Raw genomic sequence first — 15,683 nt, forward strand, 5'->3', positions numbered from 1 at the left:
TGTGTGACAACACAGCTTGGGTTTCACAAATCATTCAGGCTGGCTTTACTCTGACAAAGACCAAAATGTATACAGAGTGGTCTGTAATTGTATGTCCATATAGTGGAGCATTAAATGCGGGTGGTGGCAGAGGCTCTAACTATACTTTTTAACAAGTTAATGTGTTTTAGAAATACTGACATCATGACCATATTTTGATAATAACAGCAGAGTGGCCTGGCAAGGTTCTGTTTAATATTTTTATATATTTATATAATATCACATATTTAGACATGCAAGTGACCCCCATCTGGGAGTGTTCCCCCTCTCCCTCTCCCTTTTATGTTACGCAACCACAGAGGAAAAGCACCCAGCCCAGTGTCAGGTATCAAAGGGTTGCTGTACGTCTGCTCTCATTTATTGCAGCCTCACACAAAACAAACATTGAGCAAGAGAACTTCCAGGAACTTTAGGAACACAGAGTTATTTTGCTGTTCAGACTGACATGCGAAAGAGATTTATCTCCTGGAGGGAGTGCAAGGTTAAATGTGTTCATGCACAAGTGCTCACACTCACACTGTTTTGGAAAGCACTTGGCAGGATAACTTGTGAATTAACAGCACATGTAAGGCAGGCAAGCGCTGTAACTTTTTCCTTGCCTCGCTGAAAATTCCTCTCATGGTTATATGAGCTGTTAACAGCAGCCTTGTGCTTCCACAGCACTCGTGAAATGTATATACCGCTAATACTTTCATATTTCTACAGCAATAAAACCATTTAAGACAAGGACATGGGTAGGGTGTGGAGCCTCACCAAGCTTTATTTACATGCGCACCATTTCTTATACAAACTAGATTACAATTCAAAATGGAATACACAGGAAAAATACCCACTAACATCAAGTCGAGAAGAAGCAAGATTAATAAAGGGCAAAGTTCAAAGGGCAAAGTTCAGAGGGTGTATGGAGGGAAGCTGGCCTGGGCCTCTAAATAAAGATGGTAAAGGTCCAAGAGGAGATGATGAAAAGGAAACGTCCACGAGGTGATTAAGGTATCTAGTGGTATGTCTCTATTTTTTTTGCTTTTCTTACTTTAAATGTGCACATGTTGTGCTGCAGGTGTGTGTGTCGGGCACAAGAGGACATAATCCGTGCCTGGATGAAGCAGTAGCACGGAGTGGTTGTTTGGAAGGCCTGCTCCACTATGACTTAAGTGTAAACTATTTCCCCAAAGAGCCAAAACATCTTTTACTGAATGTTCAAAAAAGTATGGAACACCTTCCTGCGATTGAGATTTGCAGTTTATCAAGGATCAATAACCCCTCTTTAAATTAAAGGATTACAGGGTGTTCCTGGATTTACCTTGTCAGTCTTCTTTACGGGAGTAAAGTGCTCCTAATATTTAGTACAATCAGCATAGATTAATTGAAATGCTTAGCAGCTCAGGTGATGGCTCAGGATTCCCCCTGCCAAAAGACGTGATAAATGCTCTGGAAAATTTCGGATGTGACAAGTGTGTAAGAAATTCCAGCTCGTTGTCAGGTGACACTTTAACCACTTCAAAGTTATGACCAAAACGCTCGCTGAGAGCACCAGGACGTTAACCTGCTGTACTCCACGTGGAATAAAACTAGTGTGAAGCTGAGGAACGTCCGTTAACGAGGCTTTCCCTGTGCCTGCCTCGATGTACACACACTTGTAATAATAGACACATTAATGCAGGAGGATGGTGCAAGTGCTGCTCTGAAAGCCCTGATTTTAAAGATAGAAAGTGTGTGCGTTTCAGTGCTGAAGACACAGGGTTCCTTTCGATTTTACAATTTCAGTTGCAGGACGGCACCATCGGAAGGGTCTAGGGGTACAGCTAGGTCATGCACTAAACCTCAGATAGCACAAGAGGTCATTCTAGCCAACCATGCACACACTCTCCTCTGCATTGGCCTCAAAGTGATTCACACACATCTGTACACTATTATACACAGCCGGGCATACACTTCATGTCGTTACCCCAAACAGAGAAGGGATACCAGGGTGTCCAGATGCTACAACAACGGTCTTTCCACCATTTTCTAAATCTGGTCCAACAATTTAATCGCTGGTATCAGGGTTCCCCCTCACTGGGGCGTGTAACGTTGTTCATTATTTCTTCAACTTTACCTTCAGAGGTATCACAAAATCCAAGGGTCAAGTACTACATGAGTATATAAGGACATACAGCGAGTATATATGCATTTCACACAGTTTCATAATGCATAAATACATACATGCATACAGTCGGCTGTGCTGTATGCACCGTGAGGGATGGTGAGGGATTTAGCACATCCTCGTGAGATTAATTCAACAGAAATAAACTCCACAGATAAACACATACACATTAACATGTTCTCAGGAAATACAGGAAGTCACCTGCAGGAGCACCAGGCATGTCCATGAGGGCATGTGTGTATGCAAGTTCAACAAGAGGAAGAAAAACAAAAGCTATGACAGCAAAACCAAAAATGACAGACCGCGTGAAGTTTTAATCCTGACGTTTATAATCCTTCTTCCTCTTCATCTCGACGGCCATAAAAGTTCACAGGTTACAAGTTCACAAACACAAAGCATTACTGTTTTTATCAAGAAATGTTAAAATACCATTAGAATGTGACTTGATGTTACTTAAACGGGAAGCCTCCCTTTTCCCCCCTGAGTGATCTTTATATATATATTTATGCATAAGAAGCCCCACAAGCTCATGACAAGAAAACAGCAGAGCTTAACACAGATCCCTGGTATTTTTTCTTCTTCTATCTATGTGTGTGCAATATATTTGTGTGAGTGCTGTGATTTGGCTGCCAGCATGTCCTACTGTTTGTTTTCAAGTAATTTGGCAATATACAGAGATAGCTTATTGTTTCACTCGAGAAATAAATGGCTTCAAGAGGAATGAGCCTGAAACCCTGAAACCCTGCAACCCCCTCCCCCCTCCGCTGCCCTATACAGGTTCAACCTTCGCCGTGCTACAAGTGGCTGCAGTTTTGGGCTTCTGCAGGTCGTGGGTAATAACGAAAAACAAAAACAAAAACAAACAAAATGCACGGCTTGCTCTCAGGGCAGGATTCAACACTGTTTACATAGCACCTGTAATGGTGTGGAAATGTTCATGACCCTAGGAAACAGGTATTCATTTTGGCTACATCTTATGCAGTGATAAACGACCTCAACAGAACTCACCGGAAGTTAGGAAGTCTCAGAAAAGACGGACAAGATCTTTCCCCTTTCTTCTTAACTCTACACTGACCTGCACTGTACACATATCCATGACAGAGATTTTCTTCAACTACTCTTTTTTTTTTACAGTTAGATATACACAAAGATAGCTAATATTTTTGTAATATTCAGCTAATTTTAATATGACCCTCAGTATGCAGCATTTATTTAACTGAAGAAGTGTAATTTGAACAAAACTGGAAGTGCATGGCATTGAGTTGAATTTTGTGGTCTGAAGTTTTGCAAACTGGAGAAAATTGTGTCTGTTTGTGTGTTTGGTTGTTGTTATCGTGACAGAGATACTCTATTTCCATCTTTTCATTTCATCAGTACACCATCTCTTTTTGTAAAGACATGTATGATGCAGAAACAAGTATGATAAAAACAGAAAATCCATAAAACAAACACTGAACATTTAAAATCACTACGTGAGAACAGAGGGAAATTTCTTTTTTCAACGTAACACATCCCAGGAAACCACTGGATCAGATTTACACCACTTCACTTCTTGATTTTTTCACTTCAGTCTTGCCTTCAACGGAAACAACTATACTCCTTCAAACTTTCCTTGATATTTTGTCCTTGTATTCCACCTGAAACCCTTTCTGATTAAGCAGTGTCTCTTTTGTATCAACAGACTGGGTGTCAAAGTAAAATTGCATAATTCTAAGATTTGTGAGTTTGACATAGCTTTTTTTGTTGTTCTTGTTGTAGTTGTTTCAAAGGAGTCTTTGAGGGCTGATGTGCAGTATCTCTAGAGTCTGTCGGATCGTTCAGGTTCACGGTGTGGGAGCAAAGGTAAAGCTCTCGAGAGGAAGTCTTCTGTAAACACAGGGTTCGTATTTTACGTTGTGCTGATGGCAGGTTTGGCAAAAAGGATGTTGTGTGTCTTATCTTCTCTTGCACTACACAGTTCAGACCTGTAGAGATAAAGGACGAGATGATTATGTTTGAGTATTCATACTCTGTTCTAAAGTCAAATGTTTTGTATTCGGGATGCACCGATCAGATTGGGTCTTCTTCACCAATATACTTGTTTTTTTCCGATCTACAGTATTACAGTACATGCAGCGGTAATTTATTTGGTTTTGGGAAAATGACAAAGCAAGGCAGAGTTGAAGTAGTTTAGTAAATATATGCAGTGACATGTAATTACATCAAGGGAACATTTTCTATGTGTATTCAAAAGACAACAAGTGCAGCAATGACTCTTATTATCGTTTATAACAGGAGTTCTGTGATTTCTCTTTAGGTATTCACAAACTTCTAAACAATGTAGATACAATTTTCACATGCCTAGAAAGCATGTTGGTCTAGGAATGTTTCCATTTACATTACACTTTCAAGTTAGCTTACACACATCATAATCAGTTCTGCACACAGGCCTTATACAAAGTTTACAATTTGGAAAAAAGAGCATTTGTATGGGATCTGTTCTTGGCATTGGCAAAACCTTGACTTTAGGTTTAATCAGTGCATCCCAAAGTCCCCTTTCCCCTTTATCAAAATATGCCTTTGTACAAATACCAAATGATTTCTGAAATGCACACAACACTCGAGCATACACACCTGCTCTGCTCCTCCATGGCCTGACTCTTTCAGCCGGGTACCCAGCTCTGAGAGGTCTGCTTGGTGCTTGTGAAGTTGCCAACTCCATTCATGTTGGCCAGAGAGTCAAAGTTAAAGTCCAGACCATCAGCGTCCATCAGCTCGTTCCTGATGATGGAGTCCATATCACACTCCAGGCTGCTGTTGAACATGTCCAGGTCCAGATCTGTGGGGAAACGGTCCTGGCAGAGCCCTCCACTGCCGCTAACTGTTCCATTCAGGAAGATCGAGGTGTCGATCTGCATGGAAGAGGAACCGTTTCCTCCCAAAGGTGAGAGCAGGAGCTGCTGCTTGACATTAGCCAGAGCGTTAGCCTCGTTGGCTAAGTTAAGTCCTCCGTTCAAAGACCTCAGTGAGCTCTGGTTGTGGTTGTTACTTTGAAGTATCTCCCCTTGGCTGCCCTGAAGTCCTCCAGTCGTCCCAAAAGTCATTACGGGATCATTACGGAGCATGAGGCTACGCCGCGAGTTCTGGGAAATGACGGCGGCGGCGCTGGCCTGTGACATCAGCGGGTCAGACTGCGTCATCATAACATCGCTGTGGCTGTGGCTGTCAGAGTTGAGCAGGTCTTGTAGCGTCTGACTGCCGAAGCGTGACAGGCTAATGCTGGAGAAGGAGGTCTGCTTGTTCTCCTGGATGGTCTGCATGGGGGACGGACGCAGAGAGGAGACCGCCGTGTGGGGGCCAAAGATGGAGTTAGTGTAACCATTCACTCCCACGTTAGGAGGAGAGGTGGTGGGGGGAGAGGTGGTGGAGGGAGGTGAGACTAGCCCAGTGGGTTTGGACCCAAAATTGAACCCTGAAGAACCATTTGGAATGGCCGGCCCTGTGACGGTTGGCACCAGGTTAATGTTATCCAGCAACTCATCCATCAGGTCATCTGTGAGTCCGTCGTTCAGGTTCATTGTTCCTGTCAGGTCTGCCAGGCGGGGCAGCTCAGCCGGCACTGCCTTCCCGCCTGTTGTAATAGGAGACAGCGCTCTGCCTGGGCTGGAGTAGAGCATCGGCGAGAGAGGAGGCTCGTCATCGGGCACCTCGTCTAACTCGGGGTTGGCCAGAATGGGTGAGAGGCGACCACTCACTGTGCTGGCGTTGGAATTAGTGCGGGAGCGGAAGTCTGTCCAGGCGTCCAGCTCCTCGCTGCTGCGTGAGGTTGGGCTCCCGGGCCACTTTGAGAGACCCGAAGGACTGTCTCCCCCCTCGCCCGCTGCGGCCGCTGCAGCCTGCAGAGCTGCCTTCTTCTTGGCCGCACGGCCACGGGCGGACTTTGTGTACTTGTTGCTGTTGTCCATGGAAACTGCACGGCGGCGAGGAGCCTTGCCGCCCTTCCCTCCCTCCGGGTTGATCATCCACCAGGAACTCTTCCCCGTTCCTTCGTTCTGGACGCGGATGAAGCGACTGTGGAGGGAAAGATTGTGTCGGATCGAGTTCTGTAACACAAAAGAGAGACACAGAAGAGACTGTTATGAGTAAAATATATTTGAAATAATCACTCGCAACAATTACTGGCACCAATATTGATTTGTTTGTATTCTTTCTTTCCTAATACCAATACAAAATGCAATGAATACTTCTCATTAAGTCCAACAACACAGGTCCATAAACCACCCACTACTACTGATTCTGCAGCAATGTAAACAGTTGCTTTGGTGAGGCAAAAATCCTATTGTTTCAATTGTTCATCCACTAAATATAGACAGGAACACATTAATGTGTAGAGCAGCACTAAGTGCTGATGTCGGCATTGTTCCCACCGTAGCTTTTGTGTTATGGGTATAAAGGAGACAACAGAGACAGTGGTCTATAATCAAGCGTCTCCTCGATTATGAATGACATATACAAAGAGCCCCTGTGTTGCTTAAGGAGCTTGTTCTGTGTCAGATCATGTGTGTTTGTGCGTGCCTGTGTGAGTCTTGTCTGGTGTATATTGATCAACTCTGAGCTCCTGCCTTGTGCAAGCCTCAAAGGCTCATTGTGGGAAACTGGTGCACATGATAGCCCTTGCTAATGATCGAGAGTTTTATTCACAACAAAGAGATGAATGTATGTACTCATTGAAAAGCCACATAACACCCCTGAATCACTTTGCTGCTAGCTCTTAGACTGATACACTTATTTAACACCAAGTCATTCTATACAAATGTTCGCCTTCTTTAAGGCATGCAGATTTCTAATTATGTGACATGCTGCTGTAACGAAAACATTTCCCAAATTTGGTATCAATAAAGTATATCTCATCTTAGAAGTAGTCAAAAAACAACAAGGGAACAGGATCTGATCTGAATAGGGATTTTAGATTGAATAAATTAAACTGTATTTTATTTGATTATTTAGAAAAGTGATGAAGGCCATGGGACCATATAGATATTTCATGAAAGTAGAGTAGCTCTTGTAAAAAATGTTTTTGTTTGTTGCACGATATAAAGGGTTCACAAAACCAGTGGCGAACCGTGTCTATCACAACTGGACCTTCTGTAGACACACACACACCCCCCGCCGCCGCGTAGTGCATGGACCGAGAAGGACAAATCAACGTAACACTGTAATATTACAGATCAACAACACAGATACGATTCTCATGTCTTCATTTTATATACATTTTATTTATATAATTAAATCGATTTTTGTTTTATCTGAGTGTTCCAGGGTATTCTCTGAATACCTTGAAGGCCCTGACGGTTCGCCACTGCACAAAACATGTTTGCAATGTGGAGATGTCAAATTTCAATTTGTCTTCCCTGATCGATTAGTGCATGAAGGATTATATGATCACATTGGGCTTTGCAGTTATTTAAGAGCAACTTCACTTGATCTGTAAATTACACCCCTGCACATGAGCATCTGGAAAACCCCATGTCTACACAAAAGCACACACAGAAACTACCACAACACTCAGTCTCAGCCATCTGGTAACTTAAGAATACATCATTTCATAGTCCTTGTATGACAGCATAATGATGATAACACAAACATGCACATTAAGTATCAAACCTCATATATCAATTCCCAGTTAATCCATTATCTATTTTCAAAATGCATGGATATCTTTCTCTTTAAAATAATGTGTCCGCTTCATTTTGTGCAGCACAACCTAGTAGTTTGCCTTTGTCTCCTTCTCTTTCCATACCCTCTTCCCCTTCCGCAGTTTCGCAAACACATTTCTCTTATAAGCCTTGAGGGACTCTGGGGCTATGCCATATCCTCCCATATAAACAACCCAACCACCATCCACAACACACATGCACGCATTTTCTCTCTGTTCTCCCCCTGTGTATATTTTTACTCCATAAAACAGAACAGATTTCTTGGTTTCAAACGCCAAGGGCGAAGTTTTGAGGGAATCACAATATTGTTTTCCATGAAGTAATTACGTCTATCCTGGACAGCAGTTTACAGATAATTTGGTCTGGATTGTTTTTCTGGTCAAATGCAGTTCAATCAAAGAGGATAAAGACAAGCTTAAGTTACTGCTCTGAATGCTACGCTGGCGGAGTAAGAAAGTTTGCTCTCTGGGGCCAAACTGAACCTGCGACCTATGCTAGTGTGTGTGTGTGTTGAAAATAACAAAAGTTGTTTTTACAGGACTATTTGATTTTTTGTGATCACTGCTGTTCATTAGCTAACAAATAAAAAGTTGCTTTAAATCATGAATGGTGTGTGTTTGTGTATCTGTGTTTCCCAAGTGTGTGTGTGTGTATTTTGTGCAATGAGGTAAGATGAGAAGAGATACCAGGGAGACCAGTGTTTATCCTCTGCCAGCATCTCTTGAGGCATGACGTAATGCATATTACAGTACACACACACACACTCACACACACACACTGGCTCTAAATGTTTCCAGATGCCAAGGAGATGTAAATACTGACAGAAGATGGACTTTGTGAAGGAAGAAGGGAACTTGTAAGGGATGAATGAGAGCAGAATGAATGGAATGTGAGTTTCTTCTGCCGCTGCTGTAAACATTTACCTGCCAGCACCTAACACTTCATCAATCCTTCTCCCTCGCTTCCTCCTACACCACCTTGATCCCTGCACCTTCCCATTCACTTCTACTCAAAACCACTTGTTTAATGTTTCTTTTTTCCGTGCCACAGCTCGAGCCTTCAAATGTCAGGTGAGATATTTCTAATAAAAGGGAACAGGACATCTTGCAACCCAAGCACGGACAGTGATAACAAAATAAATAGATTGGGTGCCAAATAAAAAAATGTGTGAGTGATGGTGAGAAAGAAGGAGTGAGGAGCATGATTGCAAGATGAGTGTGCCTGCTATGTATCAGTATTATGTGTGATGTATGTTCGTAGTACATGGTTGTAGTGTCTTCTTCACAGGCCCTGTACTGATTATCCCTTTCATTTTGGATCTATACTGATTTCAAGATATATTTTATGCCAAGGCACAAATTCAAAATGTCATTCTTCAAAGCTTTGAGCACCACAAAGAACATTGAATTCACCTCCATGGTATTGGGATGGAGCAAAAGCATCCGTGACAGAGATTTTGGCGGACTAAACTAAACCCTTTGTGGTGGAAAATATGTTGTTTTAGGATTTTAGTGAACAGACCTTTTAACAATTTGGGGTTGTCTTTGCTTCACATTTAACATAGACATCCAGTCTCTACTCAGACCACACTATCTTATTTCTGGCTTCCATGAACTCACATGCATAAGCATGACTATTTTATGTTTTGTTAATTGCACAATGCATGCATGAGTTTGTGTGTGTAGATGTCTAGTCACGGTGTTAGTGGGATACTGTATGCTTACTACTGTAACCCCTCTAGGGTATTCCCAAAGCCCATTAATAATGATAACAGCTCTGAGACAGCAGCTCTGATTCATAACTCCTATGCACACACACACACACACACACACACACACACACACACACACACACACACACACACACACACACACACACACACACACACACACACACACACACACACACACACACACACACACACACACACACACACACACACTACACACACACACACACACACACACACACACACACACACACACACACACACACACACACACACACACACACACACACACACACACACACACACACACACACACACACACACACACACACACACACACACACACACACACACACACACACACACCACACACACACACACACACACACACACACACACACACACACACACACACACACACACACACACACACACACACACACACACACACACACACACACACACACACACACACACACACACACACACACACACACACACACACACACACACACTTTTTGGGACACATCTTCTGTAAAATGTATATTTCCCAAAAATCGAACTACTCCTTAAACCAAAGTTCATTTGGTTTAGGTCATTGGGATAACTGCTCTGCAAAGCAGAGTCAAACGAGTACTAGACCGGTTATCTAGGTTTACCAGTGTTATACTTTTGAAAGCAAACGGACTCAAAGAGAGCCTGACGAAGCTGAACTTGTTTCGTGAGACAGGCCCCAGCTGTGTGTGTGTTATTGTGTGTGTCTGTGGGTGTGTGTGTGCATGTGCACCAGCTGCAGCCAGAGCACAGGAACACAGAGGCCTTTTTGTCCGTCAGCAACATGTGGGAACAATTAATCACTGTCAGCAACCACGCTAGGAATCTCTCCCCTTTTTCTCATTATTCTGATTTGTGAAGGTGCGTAGGTGGGAACTCAAATATTTGCATTTATGTTAATAATTAAAATAAAAAAATGCATGTACATCACATTTTGTAAAGGGCTTACTTTGAGGAAATATTAAGTCAACTGTGAGGGTTGATGTTTAATTCCACAGAAGCATGTTAAAAATGTATAGAAATTAGTACCACATCAGACCCCTGAGGTAACTCAGTAGGCAGGTTCCTCTGATTGGTGCAGAGGATTGTAAGGGTGCTTTCTAATTGGTTGTAGCTGTCAAAGCTCCAGCAGTGGTGATTGGAGGAGGGAAATGGCTTTGCGTAGCCAGGCAGTACAGAAAAGGGAGGGTCTGCATGGTGTTGCAAGTGTATTTCATCAGCCAGCTACAGCACGTACCTGAACTCAAACGTATGAACTGGGTCAGTTTCACTTTGCAGAGTTCCTGTACTCTTTGTGTTCCTGAGAGGAATATTTTACCCCTCAGCCCAGCCCAGACCCAACCTTCCCTGCCTTAAGCTTTAAAGGAAGGCAGAGTCTCAGGCTGCCTTTACACGGGAACGTTTGCGTTTATGCACAGTATGCGTTTTCAAAAAAGTCTTCCGTTCACATGCATTCGTTTCATTTAACGTGTCTGTTCAAACGAGACCGCTGGAAACGCTGTAGTACATATGCCGTAGCAGTAGCTACTGACAGTAGCTACTGGCCATGCTACAGCGGTGAGCAGCAGAGGCGGGGAGAGGTGGGGCTATCGTTATTTTTTCAGGAAATATTCGTATAGAGGCGATTACACGGACTCGTTTGACCCCCCAGAGCGTTTCGTTTGCAAATCTATCCACCTTGGGACACGTTATCGTTTGTGGGGTCCGTTTATTACGGCCTCGTGTAAATAATAGGGCTATACGTAAGAGAAACTATGCAGATACAAGCCGTTTCGTTCTCGTGTAAAGGGCACCTAACACACAAAAAACCTCAACACCATCACAGCGTTGTGCTAGAGGGAAATGAGGGTCAGAGGGTTACACTGTCACAGAGCAGGGAGACAGCAATGTGTCAAAGGTCAAAGTGCTTTGGGGTTGTAGCTCTCGCCTCACACATGTAAGCCCCGCCCCCACGACCCTTCTACAACTGCTTTGATTGGACCAACTTGGTGACCTGAGCCTCACACCTCTGGTGTACTTAACCGGCCTCTGGCTCAGAGTGTGTATGTGTGAGTCAGTCCTTGCCAAACATAACCACACTTTATCAGCCATTATGTAAACCAGCTGTAATCTGAGTCAGTAATGTCAACAGTGGACGCTGCTGGGTCAAGCGGACAACTTGCTCAACATTGGTTATCGTTTAACACAAGGGATTGACAATGGACTGTGGTGAACACAATGCCTGTCTTGGCCTGAGGTGTTCTGTCTTAAGAGAATGGAGATGCAGATTAACTTTGCGCAAATAGGCACAGGCAGCCTCATAGCTAATGAATGACTCAGAGATACACAACAACTATAAAACCGAATAAATGCAGGAATTTCTACATGTTTTTTTTACAAAAGTGGTGGCAGGTCAGGGGTATGCTTAGGCAAACTCATTATTATGAATCCTGTTTTCTTGGCAAGTCCTGCCCATGGACGCTTGGCCAGTCCTCGCACTTAAATGCTTAACCAGGTAGATTTCGCCCAAAAAAAAGCAGTGGGATTCATAATAATGCTACGCAGACACATTACACACATGTGCAGCACGATGCGACCCCCTAAAAGCAAGAGGAGGATCTCCTTTGTTCGTTTGTGAAAAGAAAAGAAAACAGTGGGTGCGACAACCGAACAGGAATATGCACACAAATGGGGATTGGAGTAAATGCATACAGCGCCCGGAAAACAAGTTACAGTTATGTTTTGTAGGGCATATGCAGTCGCCACGTTTGTTGTGTGGTTACATAATATTTTACGCATTCCCATCGAAGGCCACATGGACACGAAAACCATGAATTGGCCCCAAGTCTCTGAGGGGGGCAGTGAAAGTGTCGTGATATGGTGTGAGGTAGAGGCGCAGACGACATGCAGGTCTTTGACACGCAAAGTCGGTTTAAAAATAAACAGCGTGGCTGGTCTGCGCTAACACTGCAGAGAGAGGACAGTTATATATACTGTGACCCTACACGCACACACGCACGCACGCACGTACTGGGTCCAGGTTCCAGCTGCCCTGAGCTCTGGACTGCAGACAGAACATTCCATTCTCTTCAATCATATGTGCGTTTCCTGGCCAGCGGCTGGGTGTCTCTCAGCTTGTGTGTGTTTAAGTTGTGTGCGTGTGTGTGTATTCTGGATGGGGATCTGGAGCTTGGCAGAAGGAATCCTGTTACACCTCTTTCTGCTGCTTATATTTCTACTGCCATTCCTTGTCCGCCCCTCTTTTTGTGAATAGCTTAAGGACTTCATTGGAATGCAGACACAGTGAAAAAAACTTTAAATATCAAATATTCGTATAATATATGATATCTTATTGAGAAAGACAAATCAATTGTTATGATGTGAACAGCAATATCAAGTTCGCTTAGAATATTTAGCGCATACACCCACACAAACTATGCTTTCCAAGAGTTGTGACCTTGTTGAATCACGGAAAAAGTCTGCTTTTGTCATAACCAAGACCTAACAACTGAAATATGTCAACTTCCCTCTCCCTTTCTATCATTTCCACTTTTCTCTCGTGATTTGGCTGCATGCAGTGGGGCCTGTATTGTGTAAGGCCACATGCTCAAAGAACTCCTTGTTTACTCTTACGTTTCCTCCAATCAGTTGGCAGGAGGTGGGAGAGTTAGCCAACCCAGCCCACCTCAAACAGCCAATCAGTGCAGGCAGGCACAAAGGCACGGCTAGTCACGTTACTTTAGTTAAGCTTCATTGGGTCAGTGTGTTTTGATCAGTGCTGGACGGTCATCTCAGTTTATTTGGAGCATTGGCTCACGGTCACAGTGGAAAGTTAAGCACACACAAACACTGGAAGGAGAATCAAGATTATGAAAAGCCAGAAGCAGCAGGGAAATCTTTTTTTATGATTAGGATCTTGAAAAACAAAGAAAAAAACGAATCTAATTTCTGTCAACAGGGGATACAAAAAACTGAAATCAGTGGTCGTTCACAAACACACTGTTCGTCACGGCTCAGTACGACACGTGTACACTATGCTTTGGACAACACAGGACATCCATGCTGGGCTTTATCAACCCGAGTTCCAGGACACAACGTCCTTAAGCTATGGAGCAACTGTGCCTGCCAAGAACATACACACAAACACACACTCACACACCCACCCACTCACTCACACACTCACACTCACATCTCAGCAAAGACAACTTATGCAGACAGAAAGAAGACAGAAGTTTAAACGAAAAGTTACTGAATGCATCCAAACACAACAACCTCTCTTTTTAAAATGCGTGTGTTTTAGTTGTACTTCAAAACTACTTCACTGGGGAGGGTTTGATGAGTCAATATTTTGTCAAGCTGTTTAACCAAATTGGAATTGTGTGTTTATAGCAATCAAAGAAATTGAATTCCTGGAATATTAAATTAATTTGTCACATTTCTCTTGTAAATCTTGTAAATATGCAACATTGCCCACATTGGCCTAAACTGTAATAACAGTAAAAGCGGGTAAAAAAAACCCACTTCTTTATTTATTAACCTTCAAGGGCTTTCTCTGCATTGATGGTACAACCAGAGATTTTAAATGTATAGTTAGTGTAATGTTAGTTACTATCTTGTGCTGTATATGTTATAATATCCCACCCTACTGCACATCATACTGTAGCACCATTTTTAATAGAAAATGTTTGATTGCATCCTTCAAACTCTTTGGATCTGTTATGTAAATAGAAAAGGGACTGTTAGCCATCTGCCAGTCATCAAATACAACCAGAGGGAACGTGCTCATAATATTTTAGTTGATAAACTGCTGGTGGAATTAACGTCATTTATTTGCTGTGTGAATTGAATGTTGTTTGGGTTTGTCTGTGGGCTTGGCAGATCCTGTGCCCTGGTTTTATGAGGATACCGCAGCCTGCCCTTTTTAAGAACTTTAACTATTTCAACATCTGACGTCTAAAAATAGAGCGGGACCAGGGGGCAAGTCTGCTAGCGACGATTATCGTATTTCTCCTGGCCTATAAGCGCGCTGATGACAGACACACTCTAATACACACACTGAGAACGAAAGCCCTGTGTTGTGGTGGGGCTTAAAGTACATGAGCATATAGAGACAAGGGTAAAAAATACGGGGGGGGGGGGCACACCACCAAATGATCCCACTGGTATGCATTATAGAGCTTTTCTATGTGAGCAGGTGATTAATGAGACCTTCAAACTGTGTGTGGATGTGTGTGAGGGAGATTGAGAGGCTTTGAGGGAGACAGAGCGAGATAAAGAATAAAAGGAGAAGACCGAGGAGGAGAGAAAAAGAGAGCACCCTTACTATTAAGACTAGCAGAGTGTCTTCATGATTAATTACATCTCTGTGCGATACGTAGCGCCGAGGAGTGTAGGGATAAAGGGAGAATAGGGGGAGAGAAGGGGGAAGGGCCAAATCATTCATAATTATCAGGAGGGGGAATGTTGCTATTCCCGAGGGAAGATATGGCGCGGGTGACAAGGAATACATTTGGGAAATGAGCCAGCCACCTACACCTCCACCCTCAGACCTATCCAAGGGCAATAGAGCAGAGAAGTGGGAGGATATATTTGTGGTATTCCTGTTGGTTTTCTGCGTAGACATTTTACTGTAAGGTGAGTTGTAGTAATTGCAAGGCTTAAATGGGAATACCAAATCCTGGTAAATCATTGGAGTAACTGCCGTAAGGACCTATGGTTCAACAACAAAATACACAACGAAATAAATCCATCTCATGCATGGATGTTGCCGTTTTTCACGAGTGTAGCTATCGTAGTGGCCTGGATGAGGGAAGCTGATGATTTGTTTGGTTTGTTTGATTGTTTGTTTGTCAGCAGGATAACAAACAACTTCTGGCCCAATTTTCATGAAACTTGTTTAAAGTGTGCACCACAAGCCGAGAAAGAATCTGTGCGAATCTTAATCGCAGGGCGGATACACACATTGTTTTTCAATTTTTGGTAACATTGTGAGATAGGGATTGAAAAAGCAGGAGACGAAGAAAAGGCCACGTCGGTAGAGAGA

At 43.1% G+C, this 15,683-nt stretch overlaps 1 protein-coding gene across 2 annotated transcripts in view; it reads right to left on the minus strand.

Annotated features, from left to right (window-relative positions):
• Positions 1-767: 767 nt before the first annotated feature.
• The window catches only part of foxo3b (forkhead box O3b), a 39,613-nt gene continuing 24,697 nt past the window's right edge, over positions 768-15,683 (minus strand). Inside the window, exons 3-4 of one of the 2 annotated variants that reach the window (XM_034142714.1) lie at positions 4,796-6,264; positions 768-4,146 (exon numbers count right to left, since the gene is read on the minus strand). In XM_034142714.1, coding sequence (XP_033998605.1) covers positions 4,825-6,264 — 1,440 coding nt within the window. In that variant the 3' untranslated portion in view covers positions 768-4,146; positions 4,796-4,824. Of the gene's footprint in view, positions 4,147-4,259; positions 6,265-15,683 lie in introns of those variants that run through there. The other variant, XM_034142715.1, reaches the window with a different exon arrangement.

Source organism: Trematomus bernacchii, unplaced genomic scaffold, assembly GCF_902827165.1.
Source record: "Trematomus bernacchii unplaced genomic scaffold, fTreBer1.1, whole genome shotgun sequence".
NCBI lineage: Eukaryota > Metazoa > Chordata > Actinopteri > Perciformes > Nototheniidae > Trematomus > Trematomus bernacchii.